This window comes from Microcaecilia unicolor, chromosome 10 (genome assembly GCF_901765095.1).
Source record: "Microcaecilia unicolor chromosome 10, aMicUni1.1, whole genome shotgun sequence".
NCBI lineage: Eukaryota > Metazoa > Chordata > Amphibia > Gymnophiona > Siphonopidae > Microcaecilia > Microcaecilia unicolor.
This window is the reverse complement of record NC_044040.1, coordinates 103,120,092-103,142,526: the sequence shown is the minus strand read 5'-3', so window position 1 is coordinate 103,142,526 and position 22,435 is coordinate 103,120,092. Positions and strand designations below refer to the sequence as shown.

Sequence of the window (22,435 nt, the reverse complement as noted above, 5' to 3'; positions counted from 1 at the left end):
AAGTTAGAATAACGAACATTGTTTAAAATGTGTGTATGCAAATGCCAGAAGCCTAAGAAATAAGATGGGAGAGTTAAAATATATTGTACTAAAAGAAAAGATAGATATGTTAGGTATTTCTGAGACCTGGTCGAAGGAAGATAACCAGGGTACAAATTATATCACAGTGTTAGGGTGGACTGAATTGGTGGAGGGGTAGCATAAAAGAGGGCCTTGAATTGACTAGACTAAAAGTTCTACAGGACACAAAACACATCTTGAAATTCCTATAGATAGAAATTCCATGTGTAAAGGGAAAAAAGATTGTGATAGGAGTGTACTACCATCTGTCTGGCCAGGAAGAACAGACAGATGCAGAAATGTTATCAGAAATAAGGGAGGCTGACAACCTGGGTAACACAATAATGGGTGATTTCAGTTACCAATAATACATGAACAATTCTACCTCTTACACAATAAGTTTGAGGGCACCCTGACAGGTACACCATAAAAACGTGGAGAAAAAAAGACATCAGAATAATCGGTTCCACCTTGTTTTTAAAGGACACACCTTAGATATAATGAGAGAACCGTTTACAATCTTCACCGTTTACAATCTTCACAAAAAAAACTCCACATAAAATTTCAAAGGAGCACTGTCATGTGCCACCACAAACCTTGTAGGAGACTCAATTCACTTATCCAAGCTTGGAAAATGTACTTAGCTCAATATGCTGATGTACTCGCCATTCAATCCATATCCCAATGCTGTATATTCTCAAAATTCCTCAAATCCCAATTCACTTATCCAAGCTTGGAAAATGTACTTAGCTCAATATGCTGATGTTCTCGCCATTCAATCCAGATCCCAATGCTGTATATTCTCAAAATTCCTCAAATCCCTACAGGGAAACCCTGTTTTGCTATTTCCTAGCTGCTTCAGGGGAATATTTTCTTTCTTTCTCCTCCAAGCATTTTTAATTTCCGTCCGTCTCCAAGACACCCTGGAACAGAGAATGGCAGACGGCTTCATTTTTCTCTTTGCACGTATATATACTCAGCGTCTGACGTAATATCTTCATCATCCAATGAGACGATCACAAAAAAGCCTTCCATTCAATCGCCACATTTAAACCTCCCGGTATAACAGTCTTTAATTCAAATATCCAACGCTGCTCTCTCTGTCTTAATATCCGTCTAATATCTCCTCTACGTTCTGTCACTCTCAATTGCTCCAATATAATGCATTTTAAATCCGAAAACTGATGTTGGTATTGAGCACAATGCTCAATTCTATTCTACCGATTCCGGATAATTGTAGTGATTTCAGTTACCCCCATATTGACTGGGTTAATGTAACAGGGCATGCTAAGGAGGTAAAATACCTTGATGAAATCAAGAACTGCTTTACGGAGCAGCTGGTTTACTAACCAACAAGAGGAGGAACAATTCTATACGTAGTCCTTAGGGCATGATCTGGTGCAGGAGGTTAATGGTTCTGGGGCCACTTGATAACTGTTATCATAACAGGATCAGATTTTATATAATCTCTGAAGTAAGTACACACAGAAAATCCAATACGTTAGCATTTAACGTTCAAAAAGGAGACTGTGGGGTTCATTTTTAAAGCACTTAGACATACAAAGTTCCACAGGTTGCTAAGGAGCTTTGCAAGTCTAAGTGCTTTGAAAATACGCATCTATGATAAAATGAGGAGAATGGTCAAAAAAACAAACAAACTTAGAAGAGCAGCTACAAAGGTCAAAAATTTACATAAGGCATGAACGTTACTCAAAAATACCATCCTGGAAACCCAGATCAGATATAATCCATGTATTAAAAAAAGGAGGACGGAAGGCCAAACGACAGCCAGCATGGTTAAAAAGTGAGGTGAAGGAAGCTATTAGAGCTAAAAGATAATCCTCCAGAAAATGGAACAAGGATCCAACTGAAAACAATAGGAAACAGCATAAAGAATGACAATCAAATGCACTGACCATCTACCTTTCTGGAAGCTACTAAAAACTTACCTTTTCAAGCAAGCCTACACAAATGACCCGACTTAACTATTAGTCCATCTGCGCTACCCAGATCAGACTATGAAGACTGAACCTGGAATATGCTCCCCTATTTAATTAATTTATTTATTTATGGTTCATTTCTACCCCACATTTTCCCACAAATGCAGGCACAATGTGGCTTCCTTGAATTAAAAAAGTTAAAAGACACAACACATGAAGTGTACAGTAGAAAAGGATAATACGCTAGCAGCAATTAGGAAGGCTAAACAGCAGAGTTACTAATGGGATACAATTTTTCAAAAAGATACGTTTTCAGCAGCTTCTTAAGTCTTCGGGCTGGAGTAGTGGAAAGTAGAGTCAAATAGAAGCTTGTATTTAATACCCCTGCAAGATGGGTAATGTAGTTGTAAAAAGGTACGGGCTGTAGTGATGGCATTTCTAGGTGGGAGATCTATTAGAGGAATCATGTATTCCGGTGCTAATCCGTAAATTATTTTGTGTGTCAATGTGCAGATCTTGAATGTGATACATTCTCTCACAGGTAGCCAGTGTAGTCGGAAACGTAGGGGCTGCGCAGGAAACATGCGCGATTCGCCCAAGATGAGTCTTGCAGCAGTATTCTGGGCAGTCTGGAATTTCCTTAGTAGGTGCTCCCGGCAACCTGCATAAATCCCACTACAGTAGTCCAGGTGAGACAGAACCAGCCAGTGGACGAGTGTGCGGAAGAGCTCTCTGGTGAGACAAAACCTAACACGCCGCAGCCTCCACATTGCATAGAACATCCGCTTGGTGACCGCTCGCACTTGCAGATCCAGGTGCAGGTGAGGGTCCAGCTCAACACCCAGAAGTCTAAGGCTCTGTGAAATGGGGAGGGTCTGGTCTTTAATGACAAGGGTGCTTGAGGAAAATCTGGCATGGACGGATGAGAGCACAAGACACTGAGTTTTGTCTTTGTTTAACTTAAACCGAAATACCTCAGCCCAACGTTCCAAGATGGAAAAGCTTGCTTCGATCAGATCTGTGATTTCATCTAATGAGGAATGGAAGGGGATGGAGATGGTTATGCCATCTGCGTAGATAAATGGTTTCAGGCCTAGGTTTGCTAGAACGGTTGCAAGGGGAAACAGCATGATATTGAATAGGGTTGGAGAAAGGGGCGATGTAATCCTAAGTACATCCCTATTCCTACCCTATATACTTTCTCCCACACTAAACAACACGCTAATCCCAATACACACCCTCCTCCCACTCCCCTACCTTCATCTAAACGATCACCTCTTTATCTACTATATTACAGCCAGATCCTTTCTATATTACTTTGTAAACCTGATTTTCTATGTAAGCCGCATTGAACCTGCTAATAAGTGGGAAAACGCGAGGTAGAAATGTTACAAATAAATAAATAAAGCACTGATAAGGAAGGCAAAGAGAGACTTTGAAAAAAAGATTGCCACATAGTAAAAACTTTAGTAGGTATATTACAAGCAAGAAGCCTGTAAAAGAATCATTTGAACTGCTAGATGACTGAGGGGTAAAAGGGCACTCAGGGAAGAATAGGCCATAACGGAAAGACTAATTGAATTCTTTGCCTTGGTCTTCAACGAGGAAGATGTTGGGGAGATACCAGTGCCAGAAATGGTATTCAGTGCTGATGAGTCAAAGAAACTGAAACAAATCTCTGTAAACCTGGAAGATGTAATGGGGCAATTTAACAAATTGAAAAGTAGCAAACTGCCTGGACCAGATGGTATACATCCTAGAGTACTGATGGAGCAGAAAAATGAATCTGCAGAGCTATTGTTAGTAATATGTAATTTATCTTTAAAATCAAGCATGGCACCAGAAGATTGGAGGGTGGCCAATTTTTTTTTAAAGTGTTCCAGAGGTGACCCAGAAAATTAGACTGGTGGGCCTGATGTCTGCTCTGAACAAAATGGTAGAGACTAATATAAAGAAGAAAATTACAGAGCATCTGCAAAGGCATGGATTAATGAGACAAAGCCAACATGGATTTAGTGAAGGGAAATCTTGCCTCACGATCTACTACATTTCTTTGAAGGGGTGAATAAACTTGTGGATAAAGGTGAGTAAGTCGATACTGTGTATCTGGATTTTCAAAGGTATTTGACAAAACACCTCATGGATGATTTCTGAGAAAATTAGAAAACCATGGGATAGGAGGTAATGTCCTTTTGTGGATTAAGAACTGGTTAAAAGGTAGAAAACAGAAAAGGTTAAATAGTGTTTTCAATGGAGAAAGGTAGATAGTGGGGTCCCCCAGGGGCCTATGCTGGGACTGCTGCTTTTTAACATATTTATAAATGATCTACAGAGAGGAATAACTATTTAGGTAATTAAATTTGCTAATGACACAATCTGGATAACGTGCATCAGGAATGCTCAGAACAAATGTTACAAACACAGCTTGAAGCGAACAATCTTAAAGGAGCTGTTTCTACAGTTATTAAAGATCAGAAATGTATCCACAGAAAAACTGAATTGGATAATTTCAGTAGAAGGCGGAATTTGAGAGTGATAAACGTCTCCAAAGTATTGGGTATGACCCCTGTGGATATGTTTAAAAAGTTTCTTTTAGACAATTTAAACATTCCCCCTATGAACAAGGTTCAAATTTACCTACTGCATTTAAGAATACTGCAGTGGTTCAGCCCTTGGAAGATTAGTTACTATGTAAGGCTCAGGCTCAAACTCAAGCAGATGGAAATGACCTGAATGATATCTTGGCTGTACTGGATAGTTTCTTCTCAGAAGTAAATGATGGAGCTACTCTGGTTATATAGTTTGTTTTGAACAAGGTTTGAATTCCATAATGAGACTTTATTTTAGGAATTCTTGAACCCAATTCCTTTATCTTTGTGTTTTTTCATTTTGGTTGTATGAATAAGAGTTGATGGGCCAGTTATTATTTTGGAGAAAACTTCCTCTGTTTCTTGTGCAAGTTATTGGACTTGAGACATATGATTTAAAATTATAAATAAACTAGTAAAAAAGGCCCGTTTCTGACACAAAAAAACAGGCGCTAGCAAGGTTTTCCTCAGAGTGTGTATGTTTGAGAGAGTGTATGTGAGAGTGACTGTGCGAGTGTGTGTGTGTGTGTGTGTGAGAGAGAGTGAGTCTGGGTGCGAGTGTGTCTGTGTGAGAGAGAGAGAGAGTGTGTGTGTGAGAATGAGTGTGTGCAAGTGCATATGTGAGACACAGTGTGAGAGAGAAGAGAGTGTGTTTCACACAAATATAGTGTGAGCAAGAGAGAGAGTGAGAGTGTGTGAGACACAGACTCTGTGAGACTGAGTGTATGAGACCAAGAGAGTGTGTGAGTGACTGTATGACACATAAGAGTGAATGTGATACAGTGTGAGACATAGATTGTGTGAGAGAGAGTGTGTGAGAGTGAGAGAGAGAAAGACATTGACTGTGAGAGAAAGTGTGTGAGAGAGAGAATGTGTTTGTGACAGAGATACCTCCCCCCCCCTGGTGTCAGACCCCCCTCCCTCCCTCTCTCTGGTGTCTGAGTGTTACTGTGCAGGACGCTGAGCTCTGGCTGTGCTTCAAGGAACTGACCAATCCTATTTAATAGAATGCACCTCCAACATTCTGAAGCTGAGAAACCTCGTGTGGTTGGTCACTTCTGCTTGTGACAAACCCGGAAGTATGTGATGTCAATTCAGGAGATGGATACAGAGAGCAGGAATGCCTCTGCCATGCAGTCAGCTTCAGAATGTTGGAGGTGCGTTTTATTATATAGGATGAAAAAAACTTTGCTGATGAGACAAATCTATTCAAACTTGTTAAATCACAAGAGGACTATGAAAAATTGCAAGAGGACCTGTAAAGTATGGTTACAACTTGTCTTTAGTGAAACACAGGTCAAGAAGGCTTATGACTGTCACCTAGGCCTGGAAAACATTATAAGACCATCTCTGACTCCAACAAACTGAAAAACAGATTGCACAGTATTGCTGAAACCAAGTGCAATAAGGTGTTGTAACAGATTAAGCATTACTGAAACTTGGCAAGTGTACAGAATGATAAATCAACAGCTGAAATACCAATGTGGACAGAGAAAAACAGAGCGAACAGAGAAATTTGTGGTTCTGGCATTTTGCCAGATGAGATGAGTAGCTGGGGTAAAACAGAAATTCAGGGGGCTAAACGAAACTTTGGTGGGTAGATGTGCCAGGTGACCAAAAGTACAAATTCATTTTGGCCTGAGTAATGATTTCTACATAATTTGCAATAAGTGACTAATAGTTGATAATTAAAAAGATAGAACAGAAATAAGCATATAAGATGATTGATTGACCAATGTAACAGAGTTTACAGTACAGATGAGACCTGATTGAATCACTTGCTGTATCTCTCGATATAAGAAATGATTAATGACCTGTGATCTATTTTGGTGCGTACCAATAAAGCTATTTACTCTCTCTCTCATATCTACTGGTTTCCTTTGATTGGATTATTATCGCTTGTAATCCTTCAGAGTTAAGTGCACAACTCTGTTGCATAAGGGAGTCAGGTTAAACGAGGGAAAAAGTACATGGAGCAGCCTTGGAGTTGTTTTATCATTCTCACATATCAGTAGCTTTACCACTATATTGGGAGTGATAGATAACCCCAAAAATCTACAAAGTTCATATGGAGGGTCAATACAGTATGCCTTGTTGAAGAGGTAAAAATAAAGTAGTAAAGCGTTAAAGTTCATATGGAGGGTCATTGCAGTATGCCTTGTTGAAGAGACAAGTCTTCAGTGATTTCCGAAAGTTGGTTAGGTCGTGCATTTTTTTCATCTTAAGTGGTAGTGCATTCCATAACTGCGTGCTTATGTAGGAGAAGCTGGATGCATTTATTAGTTTGTACTTTAGTCCTTTGCAGTTGGGGAAATGGAGATTTAGGAATGTACGTGCTGATCTATAAGTGTTCCTGGGTGGTAGGTCTATGAGGTCTGACATGTAGGTTGGGACCTCTCCGTAAATGATTTTATGAACTAGAGTGCAGACTTTGAACGCAATACGTTCTTTAAGTGGAAACCAGTGTAGTTTTTCTCTTAGGGGTGTGGCACTTTCATATTTTGTTTTACCAAATATGAGTCTGGCTGCAGTGTTTTGGGCTGTTTGGAGCTTTTTGATGATTTGTTCTTTACATCCAGCATATAGTGCACTGCAGTAGTCTAGATGACTTATCACCATTGATTGTACCAGGCTGCGAAATATTTCTCTAGGGAAGAAAGGTTTTACTCTTTTGAGTTTCCACATTGATTGGGACATCTTCTTTGTTGTATTCTTTACATGGCTTTCAAGTGTGAGATTTTGGTCGATTATAACTCCAAGAATTTTCAGGCTATCAGAGACGGGGAGGGTATAATTTGGTGTGTTTATAGAGGTGGGTTTGCTCGTGTTATATTGTGATGAAAGGATAAGACATTGTGTTTTTTCTGCATTAAGTTTTAGTTGAAATGCACCTGCCCATGAGTTCATGATTTGGAGGCTCTGATTAATTTCATTAGTGATTTCTTTTAGCTCTTATAACTTCGCGTAGTCAGAAAACTCTTAAATCAGGAGAGCACAAATCACTCAACCTTAACAACAGAAGATCATGATCAACTAAATCATATGCTGAGGAAAGGTTGACCGAGAAAGGGATCTAGGTGTCATCATTGACGATACATTGAAAACTTCTGCTCAATGTGCTGCTGCGGCTAGGAAAGCAAATAGAATGTTGGGTATCGTTAGGAAAGAGATTGAAAACAAAAATAAGGATATTATTCTGCCATTGTATCGCTCCATGGTGCGACCACACCTCGAGTATTGTGCTGAATTCTGGTCGCCGCACATCAAAAAAGAGATAGCGGAATTGGAAAAGGTGCAGAGAAGGGTGACAAAGATGATTCAGGGGATGGGATGACTTCCCTATCAGGATAGGCTGAAGAGGCTGGGGCTCTTCAGCTTGGAGAAAAGGCGGCTGAGGGGAGATATGATAGAGGTCTATAAGATAACGAGTGGAATGGAATGGGTCGATGTGGAGCGTCTGTTTACGCTTTCCAAAAATACTAGGACAAGGGGGCATGTGATGAAGCTGCAGTGTGGTAAATTTAAAATGAAACGAAGGAAACTTTTCTTCACTCAACGCGTAGTTAAACTCTGGAATTCGCTGCCGGAAAAGGTGGTTAAGGCGGTTAACTTAGTGGACTTCAAAAAAGGGTTGGACGGCTTCCTGGAGGAAAAAGCCATAGAATGTTATTGAATGGACGAGGGAATAATGCAGTATTTTTAGGATGGGCAGGACAAATTGCTTGTTCTTTTGGACGCTGTCGGTGATAGGGTGCTGGGCTCGATGGACCCTTGGGTCTGTCCCAGCATGGCAATGCTTATGTATTTATGTACACAATGAATAGTTAAGCTCTGGAACTCACTGTCAGAAGATGTGGTATAAGCAGTTAGTGTATCTGGGTTTAAAAAAGGTTTGGACAAGTTCCTGGAGGAAAAATCCATAGTGTGCTATTGAGATAGACATTGGGAAAGTCAATGCTTGTATCTGGAATCAGTAGCATGAATCTTGGGATTCTGTCTGGTACTACTGACTTGCACTGGCCACTTTTGGAAGCAGGATACTGGGACAGATGGACCACTGGTTTGATGCAGTATGGCTATTATGTTCTCAGGTTTCTGGCCTTCAGCTCCCATGGTAGACATCAGCGCACAATGCAGCTGGGTAGCTTAATCATCTAGTTAGCTTGCATTTTAATATGCTGTGTGCTCATGTCTATCGCAGCAGTGCAAAAGCCCCTTAAGCATACAGTGGCTATTACTGAGCAAGTAAACTGCTTATTAAGGGCGCGCTGTAACTTTCTGCATCGGCCAAAAGGCTTGCTAATATATTGCTTGCTTTGTGTATAAAGTGAGCCACACCCTCCTCTACAGATGGGGAGCAGCTAATGATTAATTAAATCACCTGCAATAGACAGCCTGCTACTACAACTCCCAAAATGCATATCCTCCTTTCCCAAGCTACTCGGGTATCTTGCAGGGAACAGTCCATGTTACAACAACTCACATGATTTTTATCTGCATTACTCAAGCTATGCATTTCTGTAGCTTCCTGGGTTTTGTTTACTGCTTGCCTCTCCTTCCAGGACCTTAGCTTGTTCTAGCTCCTGGGTCCTGCCAATGTACCTACTCATGTTAAGGACAGTTTTCCCTGTTTTAACTTCCTTTCCTTGGGGATAGGGAAAACTGCTGAGATTTTCCTGCCTGCTTACCTTTCTCTTCCCCTTTTCCTCAGACCATGACTGGCCCAGGTGGTCACGGTTTATAGCTGTGCCTAAAGGCATTGCCGTGCATACTGTTTCTATGCTCCCCTTAGAGCATCATACCCATGACTCACAACCTTTCCTGGACTTATCTTTTAGGATTCACAGATTCTACTCCATGTTCTGAGACTTGTGCTGAAGCTAGTGTGGGAAGAATCCTGCCTTACCAAGGTGCAGCTCCTACTTTCTGGGACGAAACCAGGGTTGGTTGTGTAAGGTTGTAAGGCTGATTTAATTCTTCCTTAATCATGGGATAGACAGTGGTATTTTCTTTAATCTTGGAAAGTGACAAGTCAGAATCCTTTTTGACACATTTGATTATTGTTTCATTGGGGAAATATAACTGTTAGTAGTTATAAGAATTATATTGTTAGGAACCAATTTACTGCTCAGAGTATTATTGCTACCTGTATTCATTTGCTTTTCATTTATACAATAAATTCTAGTTTTACAAAATAGTTTCCTTACTTGTAGATTCTTAATTGCTAGTGAACAGCATGAATCTAGAACAAAGTGCGCTAATTACCTAGGCTTAAATGACATAACCTCTCTTTCCCACAGGGTGAAAAGGATGACTGTTTACATAATCTGTTCTGTAAAAGCTGTCAATTAATATAAATAGAATTAAATTCTTGAATATTTATATAGGTGTGTATACTATATATATATATATACACACACACACACTTAAATGTCAACCATATTGTGAAAGTCAGTGAAACAAACTCCTACTTGAATGCATTTTAAACTGTATTTTTTAAACAGTAGAAGGAACCAGTATATTTTTCTAAATACACTGCGTTTTGAATAGTTTCTTCAGGATAAAAGTCCACAAGCCTAGCCTTTTACTCTCTTATTAAAATTTCTGATGTAGGTGGTCTGGATAATTTAAAGGTTTAATAGATTTAGGGTGCATTAGTAAAAGCTGTTCGTTCCTTGTGAGCTTTCTCTCTCTTTTTTTTTTATTTTTTTAGGTATTTTCCTTCTTTCCTCATAATGTGGGCTGACTCATTCATGGTTTTTCTTCTTTTGTGCTTGGAAAATAATGAGCGACATGTACAAACATTTAAGCAACAACTAAAAGCATACTTATTATACCTAGTGTATTATGTGCCTGCTGGTGCTGCTTCTTTGTCCATCTAGGGCAGGGATGGCGAACCTTTCAGAGACCGAGTGCCCAAACAGCAACCCAAAATCGAATTATTTATCGCAAAGTGCCGGTACTCATTATGGGTGGGGTCACCACATATGACTCCACCCCTATGATAGCCACACCCCTTACACCAGCCATGGCGCATATAAACAGACATCATTGAAAATATTATACTAGTATAGGAGAAAAAAAATAACATGATTTTCTTTCATTATAAATCATTTCTGTAAGCTGTTACAGCTCCAGTATACCCAGTGCAAAATAAGACAGCAGATGTAAATTCTCAAATTGGACATATTCCAAACACTAAAATGAAAATAAAATGATTTTTTTCTACCTTTGCTGTCTGGTGATTTTGTTTTTCTATCCATATTGGTCCTAGTTGCTGATTCTGCTGCTCTCTATCTGTTCTCTTAACTCCGTTTCCAGGGCTTCCTTTCCATTTATTTCTTTACTTTCCTCCTTTCTTCTTCATTTCTTGCCCTCTATCCATGTCCAGCAACCCTCCTCTCCCCTCCAGCCACAAATGTCCAGCAACCCTCCTCTCCCCTCCAGCCACCCATGTCCAGCCACCCTCCTCTCCCCCCTGCCCTCCCCCTCCAGCCACCCTCCTCTCCCCCTGCCCTCCCCTCCAGCCACCCATGTCCAGCCACCCTCATCTCCCCCCTGCCCTCCCTCCTAGCACCAGGCAGGCCTCCCTCCCAACGAGCATCACCCAGCACCAGGCCTCCCTCCCTCCCACCCATCATCAGGCCTCCCTCCCTCCCACCCAACACACAGCAGCACCCAGCACCAGGCATCCCTCCCTCCCACCCACCCACCAGGCATCCCACCCAACACCAGGCACCCCACCCAGCACCAGGCATCAGGCCTCCCTCCCACACACCCACCCACCACCAGGCAACCCAACCAGGCATCACGCATCCCACCCAGCACCCCTCCCTCCCACCCAGCACTCAGCAGCACAAGGCCTCCCTCCCTCCCACCCAGCACGCAGCAGCACCCAGCATCAGGCCTCCCTCCCTCCCACCCAGCACTAGGCATCAGGCCTCCCTCCCTCCCACCCACCCACCCAGCACCAGGCATCCCACCCAGCACCAGGCACTCAGCACCCCTCCCTCCCATCCAGCATCAGGCAGGCACCCCTTCCTCCCACCCACCGTCAAGCACCAGGCCTCCCTCCCACCCAGCATCAGGCCTTCTTCCCTCCCACCCACCCACCGAGCACCAGGTCGCCTGCCCGGCACGCGCGCCCAGCCACTTTCCCTTCATCCTTCGTGCTACAAAAAGAAAAAAAAAACCAAGCAATCGCGGCACCGCGTGCCGTCCAGTTCACGCCCCCCTCCGAAATTTAAAACTCATACCTGTCCTGCTCGGGGTTAAGGCGGCGTCAGCAGCACCAGTGAAAAGCGTGCTAGCTCGGCGCACCTTCAGCTTCCCTTCTGTCTCTGAAGCTCTGGTCCCGCCAGAGCTTGAGAGACAGAAGGGAAGCTGAAGGCGCACCGAGCTACCACGCTTTTCACTGGTGCTGTCGCTGCTGACGCCGCCTTAACCCCGAGCAGGACAGGTATGAGTTTTACATTTCGGGGGGGGGGGGGGGGGGCAGAACTGGACGGCGCGCGGTGCCGCGCGATTGCTTGGTTTTTTTTTCTTTTTCTAAAGAATTTGTTTTGCAATTGTTTTTATGTGATTTTATGTATGTATTTTTGTTCGCCGCCCTAGATAACGGCGGGTTATAAGTAATAAATCCAAATTTATTTCATAACATTTTAAAAAACTATTTTTCCCAAGGAGATAGAAAGTCAGAGGTTTCGTGGATTGTAAAGGGGTTAGAGAAGCTTTTACATTTTTTAAAATTGTTCTAGTTGGAGTATTATTGTGTTACTAGTAAAAAAGGCCCGTTTCTGACACACATGAAACGGGCGCTAGCAAGGTTTTCCTCGGAGTGTGTATGTTTGAGAGAGTGTATGTGAGAGTGACTGTGTGTGAGAGAGAGAGTGAATGTGCGAGTGTGTGTGTGAGAGAGATAGTGAGTCTGGGTGCGAGTGTGTCTGTGAGACAGAGAGTGTGTGTGTGAGAATGAGAGTGTGTGCAAGTGCGTATGTGAGACACAGTGTGAGAGAGTGTTTCACACAGATACAGTGTGTGCGAGAGACTCTGTGACACTGAGTGTATGTCACGTCTGTGGCCGTGACCACCCTCAGACTTACCTTATTTCTGGGTGTCAGCTTCTAAGCTGGCTTCTGCCTATCCTTTTTGGAGTAGTTTTCCTTCTGTGTGCTGGCTGCTTCCAGCATGGCTCTAATTACTCCACTCTACTGCACCTGGGGGTGCTGCCTGAGTTAGCTCTACCTCTGTCTCCAGCCTGGCTCTGTTTGCTCCTCTGTGCTGCACCTAGGTATTCTAAGTCTCTCTATGTTCTGTGTGCGCTCTGCCTGCTCCTTGGTTTGTGCTCCTCTCACCCGCTGGTGGCCAGAGCCAGTGGCTGCCATAGTTTGTCTTGCTGTTCCTACCCGTTCCAGACTTTAGCCCAGTCCGGTCCGGTTCTTCCAGGCTGCTGGACTTGTCTCTCTTGTTTGTGCCTGGACAGCCTCCGTAGTTGCTTACTGATGGCTGCAGCTGCTCCTCAGGTGTTGAAGGGCTTTATTAATCACTTAGAGACTGCAGCCTTGGCCTTTGCATCGTCTAAGGTCCCTGGTATGTTAGAGTGCTCTGTGCACTGCTACCTTGTAGTTCAGTGTGAGTTTCTAGCTTGTTACTAGTAGCTTGGGCAAAGCTTTTCTTGTTGGCTTGTGTACAGCTTTACTAGTTCTCCTGTGTGTTGTGTTGTGTAAGTTCCTAGCGTGTGACTAGTTAGCTTGGGCATAGCTTTGCTTGTTAGCTTGTGTACAGCTTTACTAGTTCTCCTGTGTTTTGCTTACTGTGAGTTCCTAGCTTGTGACTAGTTAGCTTGGGCATAGCTTTCTTGTTAGCTTGTGTACAGCTTTACTAGTTTTCTTATGTTTAGCTTTCTGGTTTTTCCCGTGTGTGTTTTCCTTTGCTTCTGGAGCTTCAGCCCTAGTCCTGTCCGCTGCCAGTACGCCTTGCTACTGGAGCTCCAGCCATAGTCTTGCTGCCTGCTGCCTGACCCGACTACTGCCTGAAACCCAATACTTTCTGCCTGCTTCCTGACCCGACTACTGCCTGAACCCGGATATTCTCTGCCTGTGGCCAGACTTGACTATTGCCGGAACCCGGACATTCCCTGCCTGTCTGCCTTGCTTTTGCCTAGGTGCCTGGGGGCACTTCTGTATCCTGATTCCTTTTGTTCCTGCTTGCTAGTTCCAGTTCCGGTGTTCCTGTAAGTCCTGCTGGCTGCCCCAACCTGAGGGCTCAACCCTCGGGGAACGGTGGCTAAGCGTAGGTGAAGCCTAGGTCCAGTGTGTTCCTGTCCAGGGGGTTCCGGTCCCGTGTGTTCCAGTCCAGTGGGCTCCACTCCAGTGTGTACCAGTCCAGTGGGTTCCAGTCCAGTGCACACCCGTCCAGTGCATTCCAGTGCAGAACTCCAGTACGGGGTTCCAGTCCAGCCTTGCCTCGTCTCTGCTTTGAAGGTGACCTTGCCTGCCACTACCGCTCCACGGTAGTGGTCCAAGGGCTCACAAACCCAGTGCTTCCAGGGAAGAAGCTTGACAGTGTATGAGACCAAGAGAGTGTGTGAGTGATTGTGTGACACATAGAGAGTGAATGTGATACAGTGTGAGACATAGAGTGTGTGAGAGAGAAAGACATTTTGACTGTGAGAGAGAGTGTGTGTGTGACAGAGATACCCCCCCCCTCTCTGGTGTCAGGCCCCCTCGCCCTCTCTCTGGTGTCTGAGCGTTATTGTGCAGAATGCTGAGCTCTGGCTGTGCTTCAAGGAACTGACCAATCCTATTTAATAGAATGCACTCCAACATTCTGAAGCCGAGAAACCTCTTGTGACGAACCCGGAAGTACGTGATGTCAATTCAGGTGATGGATACAGAGAGCAGGAATGCCTCAGCCATGCAGTCAGCTTCAGAATGTTGGAGGTGCGTTTTATTATATAGGATGTTCTAACTGTAAACCGCGCTGATTCAACTGATGTTGATATTGTACAGTATATACGTTTTAATAAAGACAAAAGATACCAGTTTTGGATTGTATAAGTTCAAAATGTCAATAAAAATGTACATGATATAAATACTTTTGCAAGACACTGGACATCTATAGGTTACATCAACTTAGTATGACTTCTCCTAAGACACTGTAGTTTCTGCCCTGTGATGTACATTACATAATTCCTATCTAAGCCAGATAGCTGTTTATACCTCTTTTATTTCATCTGGTGGGAGCTGCTCCACATTCTGCAGTTTGCTGATACTTTGGCGATGGCCATCATAGTAGACGAAGAAGTTATTAGCACTTTGTTTCAGTAAATAGATGACTATGCCAAGACCAGGTAAGTGCCAGTATGGCACTACTGAAGACTGTACATCTGTGGAAAATTGACATAAAAAAACATGTAAACAGAACCCCTTCAGAGAACTCCCAAGGGCTGCCAATTTTGTCTTGATTATTTTTCTATTTAGGATCAGCTAAAAAAAAGAACCAAGAAACACAAACAAAAAAAATTAAGTACTTTGTCATATTTAACGTAACTAACACATAAAGGGCTGCCTTTTTTTCTTTTACACACAGATATTCAACACTGGCTGTACTCTTGCTAGCGTGAATATCCAGGTATTAAGTGGCTACAGGAAGTTATCAGGGTAGCACTAATATTCAACATCATTATCTGTACAAGTTAGAACAGCTATTTTGCTTTCCTACCTTACCCAGTCACCCAGGTACCCACCCTGAACGTTGGCAGTACCTGGGTAACTTCTGGGTCCACCCTAGCTCCACCCCTGGATAGTACTGAGGTTATATATTCAGGAGCATAATGTGGATCATGCCACTCAGTGTCAATGACTGGGCCTAGTGACTGCCAAGTTTGTACTTGAGGCAATAGGTACAAACTTAGCAGTTTGTACCTGAAGCAACAGAGATAAGTGACTTGCCCAAGATCACAAGGACTGATGGTGGCATTTGAACTTGGCTTACCTGGTTCTTAGTCCACTGCTCTAACCATCAGGCCATTTCATTGCAGATAAACTAGTTCCTTGGCTAGTTCGATGGCCCAGCAGGGACAAGGGTATAAGCAGCAGTAGGTGGGTGGCAGGCAGACTCTAAAGCATGTTCTAAGAATGCATCCTAGGTGATATATAAAGCAAGACTATTTAAATATTTATCTTATTTAATGCACTATTTTCTAACTTTTCTGTCCTCCACCACCTTGGATAGAACAGTATACAGGATCCTCACTTAGAAGTGACGTTATCAAGCTGTGTTAGGGCTTTAAGTCATGCTATTTGCCCCCTAATGCAACTTAAAGGGCCCTAATGCAGCCTGACATATTTTAAGTAGTATTTAAGTTAATGTGGGTTAAATAATAATAAGAGGAAAAACGTGCAAATCCAGGACCTTTTACCTTCCTTATTAATTCCAATGATGACATCACATGTCAGTGATATCATTGGACGCTGCAACATTGGGGGATAATCAGAGGTGGTTCCAAAAAGCATCATAATATTCAATATGAAAAAGTTGGTTTTATCATGTATTTAGAGGTAAAATAAGGGCTCTTTACTTGATTTTCTCCTGTATTTGTATTATTGATGCTTTTGGAGCCAACTCTGATCATCCCCCGATATTACAGCATCCAATGACATCACTGATGTGTGAAGACATCATTGGAATGCACAAATTGGAACTCATAAGCTCCGTGGTGTTAGCATTTTAAAAGAGTTTATTAGGTGTAAAAATATAAAATTAATGCGATTTAGCTAATTTAAGCATGCTCTTTTTAAATATGTAATTGGTTTTTGTGATTCAGCCATTTTGAAGCGTCCAGAGTGTTAGGAGAGCAATAAAAATTAGTTTCAATTCATTTCACACTATCTGCACTAAATGAGGTATTATGCCTTTAATTTTTTATTAATTATTTTTGTGCATTTTAAAAGAGTTTTGTAGGATAATTAAGCTATGCTATCACCTATAACCCCAATACAGTCAGCTCATAGAGGAACACTTTTACAATGCTGTGGTACAGCTACTGTGGCGTTGGCATATGCCAATGAAGCACTTCTGCTGGGCTACTGCAGAAGCCCAGTGGTATTTTTTATTTTCTGCGCCGGGGGCTTACCTCCTAAATAGGTAGCGGTAAGGGCTCCCCCAGGAAACGGCTGTGCAGTAAATGGTAAACTTGCCACATGTCCATTTCCTTTAAAACAAAACACATTTTACCCTCTGCGGTAAAAGGGGGCCCTGGCGCACAGCAAACCCGCAAGCTGATGTCACTGCGGGCCCCTTTTTACCACAGTGTGGTAAAAGGGGTCCAAAGGGAAGTACTAGAACAGTTGGGGTAGGATTCACCATGAGTTGCTTCTGCCAAGAGGAAATGCATGTGTGTTATACTTTCTCTTTGTGCTGACTGATTCAATTTCAGCTATGCTTCAGCAAGATTAGCTGCTGGAAGGTTTTTCTCATTTTTTAATGGGGGATTGTTTGCCAGGATACAATTAAGTTCTTGATAATGATTTCTATTTGCTTTTAACCATTAGGTGACACATTGGGACACCAATGTCCCAATAGGGGACACAAGATGAAATTAGAATGTGGTAGGTTTAAAACAAATTGGAGAAAGTTTTTCTTCACTCAGCGTGTGGTTAGACTCTGGAACTCATTGCTGGAGAAAGTAGTGACGGCAGCTGGCCTTGCTGAATTTAAAGGGGGTCTGGACAGATTCCTGAAGGAAAAGTCCATTGATCGTTATTAAATTCTGGGTTTTTGCCAGGTTCTTGGGGCCTGGATTGGCCGCTGTCGAAGACAGAGTGCTGGGCTTGATGGACCTTTGGTCTTTTCTCAGCGTGGCAGTGCTTATGTACTTATGACTATAATTTTTGGGTACACGAGTTTTTCTTATTTCACCTCCTGTTAATCATACGCTTGTTTTTAGTAGTTGGCATTATGATTTTCCAATGTCTTTAAAAATATATAAATATTTAACTCCCAAGCACAGAAATAATCACTACAAAGTAATTTTTAAGAGATAAAAAATGAGGAAGGAAAAAGCCTCAAAGAACTCCTGGTAGAAGACCCTCAGAGCTTAGTCTCTTCATCATAGGTACAAAAAGCCTTCCAACACACCTATCTATTCATATTCAGTCAATTTCCAATAGTGAACAGGTTTAAGCAAACAGTCAAAAGTATCTGCAAGTAGCACTTAACTGGCATATGAAGTTCCAAATGAACTTGATCCTATTCTAGTAGAAATCCCTGACCCAATGATGGCCAGTGTTTCGCTCAGCTGCGTCAGGGTCAATCTTTCTGGTATTTATTTATTTGTTACTTTTGTATCCCACCTTTTTCCACTTATTAGTAGGCTCAAAGTGGCTTACATAGTTCCGGAGAGATGGTTATGGACTCCGGTGTGAAACAAATACAGTGTAGGGATATAATTACAGTGAAAAATACAATAAAGAAGTATTGTTAAATAGGAAATCTCCTGATGCGTTCAATTACACAACTATATTTGTATGTTTTATGTTTTTATATGGTGAACCTGTATATAATATGTAAACCACTTTGATTGTATGCACAGAACTATGGTATATCAAGTTCCATCCCCTTTCCTTTTGCACTGGAATATAAGATTGGGACACTTAAAGGGAAATTCTTAAACTGGCACCTGCGTTTATGAGCCACTTGAGCATGTAAATGTACAGAATAATAGCACTTTTGCAGGTAAGTATACACTTATATGCGTAATTGGCATAAGGACAACTAAGCAATATTCTGTAACTGTGTGCATAAATAGCATAGCACAAAAATGGAAGGGGGCATTTACATAGGTGGGATATGGGCAGATCTGCAGGCTGTGGGGGGAGGGGAAAAGAGAGAGAGAGAGAGAGTACAAAGTAGCAAAGCTAGGCTCACTACTCCTAAGTCATACCAATTCAGCAGCACAAATAGGAAGATAAGAGAAAAGGGAGGAGCTCAGGCAGTTCCCCTGACACTGGTGCTTTGAATAAGGGGCGCTCTTACATCACCCTGTTGGCTGGTTGTATTTTGGGTATCCTCTACTTTTGCTTTGGACGACATCTAGAGGTAGAAACCTCTACATGTCGTCCAAAGCAAAAGTAGAGGATACCCAAAATACAACCAGCCAACAGGGTTGTAGAAACCTGTTTGTGTGCGTGACCAATATTTACTTTAAGACCTCCCAAGAGAAGGGAGACAAGGAAGAAAACAGAAAGAGAGGGGAAGAGAGCTCTATGAGGTAGGACACTTTTATCCCGCAGACATTGACTTACAATAGCAGGAAAAGTAGGGCAGACAAATTTGAGAGAGGTTTGTTTTATCATACTTTTATTAGCCTGTAAGACTGTTTGTTGTTGTGCTAAAGGACATTGAGAAAAAGAGGCGGAAAACGTTCACAAGCAGGCACAGTTCTTGAAGTTTGTCTGCTACACGCCAAGCACCCAAGGGAGAAAAGGGATATGGGGGGGGGGGGGGGGGGGGGTAGAACTCTGCTGTCTAATGTTAAGGAAAAGAAGCAAACAGACTGTTATAGCATGGTCTAATGTTTCATTTTTACTTCAACATTTATATTCCGCACTATCTTGCCAATTTTTTTAAAATTTCCCATTCACCAGCTTAATTTAAAATTCAATCTACTATAACTTGTAAAAGCACCACATAATATAATTATAGCACATTGATGTTGTCGACTTCCTGAAATAACAGGGTCTTTAACATAGATTTACACTCCTTTAATTCTCATAGCGATCAAATTTATCTGAAGTGCATTTCACACCTGTGGACGCTTACTATAAAAAACAGAATTCCTATATTCTTCCAGAAAAACAAAACAAAATGAGGGTACATCTAATGTATTCGATGATAATCACAAGGAATGAAAAGGTTGATGAAAGTGCAGAGTGGATACAAATATGAGAGAAAGTTTACTATATAAAACTTTAAAAATGACCATTAATACTTTATAACAAATGTTCGATGCTACAGGCAACAAATGAAGAGCTACTAAAAATGGAGTAATATGCTCAAATGTAGATAAACCTTTAATTACCCGTGCAACAGTATTCTGTGTTGACTGAAGAGATTCTAAAAATCTTTAGGAATTCCCATCAATAAACTATTACAGTAGTGAAAATGAGGAATGATAGTACTCAGGACTACCATTCAAATATTTTTTGAAGTCAGAATTCTTTTAAATGTCTAATGTTCATAGTTTTGCAAAAACTGTTACTATGATCTTTCACATCTGTTCTTGCATTGTAAATGATTGATCCAGTATAACGCAAAGATTTTACTTTCTGAACAAAGTGTATTTCTACATCCCCAATCATAAAGGGCTTTCATTTGAAGAGAAACTTAAAACAAATCAATCGACTTCCAGAAAGGTTGATCAACTTTGAAAATATACTGAATGTTATTGGAATAAGTTCTATAATCAACTCCAAAGATTGCTAACACACACAATGGTTTCAAAAATATACTAAAAAGAGTTGCAGAAAGTGCAGATCCTTGTGGTACTCCAGAAGAAAAATCCATAAATGTAGAAGAATCATTTCCATTAGCTACCCTAAATTGTCTGTTAGATAAAAAAAAAAAAAGAATCAAACCATTTGTAAACTATACCATTCCAACTGCTTTTAAATGCTGTAGAAGAATCTCATGATTTGTAGTATCAAAAGCTGCAGATATATCTAATGACACAAGTAAGACGCTAGTGCCTTTATCAAATCCAACATATGTCCAACAAAGAGAGCAATACATTTCAGTTTCATACTCACTTTGAAAACCACTACTACTACTATTACTACTACTTATCATTTCTATAGTGCTACTAGACGTACGCAGTGCTGTACACTTGAACATGAAGAGACAGTCCCTGCTCGATAGAGCTTAAAATCTAATTAGGACAGACAAACAGGACAAACAAGAGAGAAGGGAATATTAAAGTGAGGATGATAACATAAGGGTTCTGAACAAGTGAATAAGGGTTAGGAGTTAAAAGCAGCATCAAAAAGGTGGGCTTTTAGCTTAGATTTGAAGACGGCCAGAGATGGAGCTTGACGTACCGGCTCAGGAAGTCTATTCCAGGCATAAGGTGCAGCAAGATAAAAGGAACGGAGTCTGGAGTTAGCAGTGGAGGAGAAGGGTGCAGATAAGAGTGATTTACCCAGTGAACAGAGTTCCCGGGGAGGAATGTAGGGAGAGATGAGAGTGGAGAGATACTTAGGAGCTGCAGAGCGAATGCACTTATAGGTCAACAAGAGGAGTTTGAACTGTATGCGGAAACGGATAGGAAACCAGTGAAGTGACATGAGGAGAGGGCTAATATGAGCATAACGACACTGGCGGAATATTAGTCGTGCAGCAAAATTTTGAACAGATTGAACATTTGTTATAAAATAAAATTTGGTTATCGTTAAAAAAAAAATCAACTAATTGATCATGAACACTCCTCCCTATAACCTTAGCCAAAAAAGGCTGCTTTAGGCAAAAGGAAGATAGCATTCCTAAGCAGCCATAGTAACTATGAGTAAGGCTGGACTGATGAACTCACAGCTCCCTGGCTGGAGGGGGAAGGTAGAAGAAATCATAAAGCAAGGATACTTACCTGTAGCAGGTCTTTTTCCGAAGACAGCAGGCCATTCACTCTTGTATGGCCTGTAGAAAGTGTAATACAGCTTTAAGCACATGTGACAACGTCCCCACTGCGCATGCACGAGTGCCTTGCTGCCTGCCAAGAGAGCACGGGACAATCAGTACTACGCTTAATACAGCTTTAAGCATACATGAAAATGTCCCCACTGCACATGCGCGAGTGCCTTCCTGCCTGCCACAAAAGCAAGGGACAATCAATACAATAGAATAGCTATCAGGTGGGAGGGTATGTGAGAATGAATGGCCTGCTGTCCTCGGAGAATACCTGCAACAGGTTAAGTATCCTTGCTTTCTCTGAGGGCTAATAGGCCATATCCTTCTCACATGTGGGAATCCCTAGCTACCAGCCTCACCAAAAACAACAGTAGGACAATAAGAACTTGCAACAGCGAGACCAAAATAGGAATTAACCTCAAACTATATACATACTGTGTGAAATGGAACATAAGAAAACGGCCTAGGGGGGTAGAATTGGATTCTAGACACTAAACAAATTCTGCAGAACTGTCTGTTCAAACCGACTATCGTGTCAGGTATCCTGCTCAAGGAAGTAGTGAGATGTGAATGTGTGGACTGAAGACCACGCTGCAGCCTTGCAAATTTCTTCTATGGAGGTTGACAGCAAGTAGGCTACTGACGTCGCCATTGCTCTGACATTATGATGCTTCACATTACCCTCAAGAGTGAGCCCAACCCGGGAGTAAGTGAAAGAAATGCAATCTGACAGGCAATTGGAGATTGTGCATTTCTGACCCACATCTGTTGCGATCAAAAGAAACAAAAAACTATGTGGACCCTCTATAGGGTCCAGTCCGCTCCAAGTAAAAGGCCAATGCTCACTTGCAGTCCATGGTGTGCACTTCACTTTCACCAGGATGAGCACAAGATTTGGGAAAGAATGTTGGAAGAAAGACTGACTGGTTTAGATGGAACTCCGACACAACCTTAGGCAGGATCTTAGGGTGTGTGCGGAGCACTACTCTATTATGATGAAACTTAGTGTAAGGTGGATCAGTTACTATGGCCTGAAGCTCACTGACCCTGCAAGCTGAAATAACAGCCACCAAAAATATGACTGTACAGGGGCTTTGATAAAAGCAAACCTATCATGAAGCAAACCACATGCTATCCAGGAGATGAGCTTGCCTTCTACACGGTAAT

General features: G+C 42.0%; 1 protein-coding gene across 1 annotated transcript in view; it reads right to left on the bottom strand.

Annotated features, from left to right (window-relative positions):
* The window catches only part of NUP205 (nucleoporin 205), a 1,281,456-nt gene that overhangs the window by 86,958 nt on the left and 1,172,063 nt on the right, over positions 1–22,435 (bottom strand). The window contains exon 36 of the mRNA XM_030216143.1: positions 14,809–14,975. Coding sequence (XP_030072003.1) covers positions 14,809–14,975 — 167 coding nt within the window. The remainder of the gene's footprint in view (positions 1–14,808; positions 14,976–22,435) is intronic.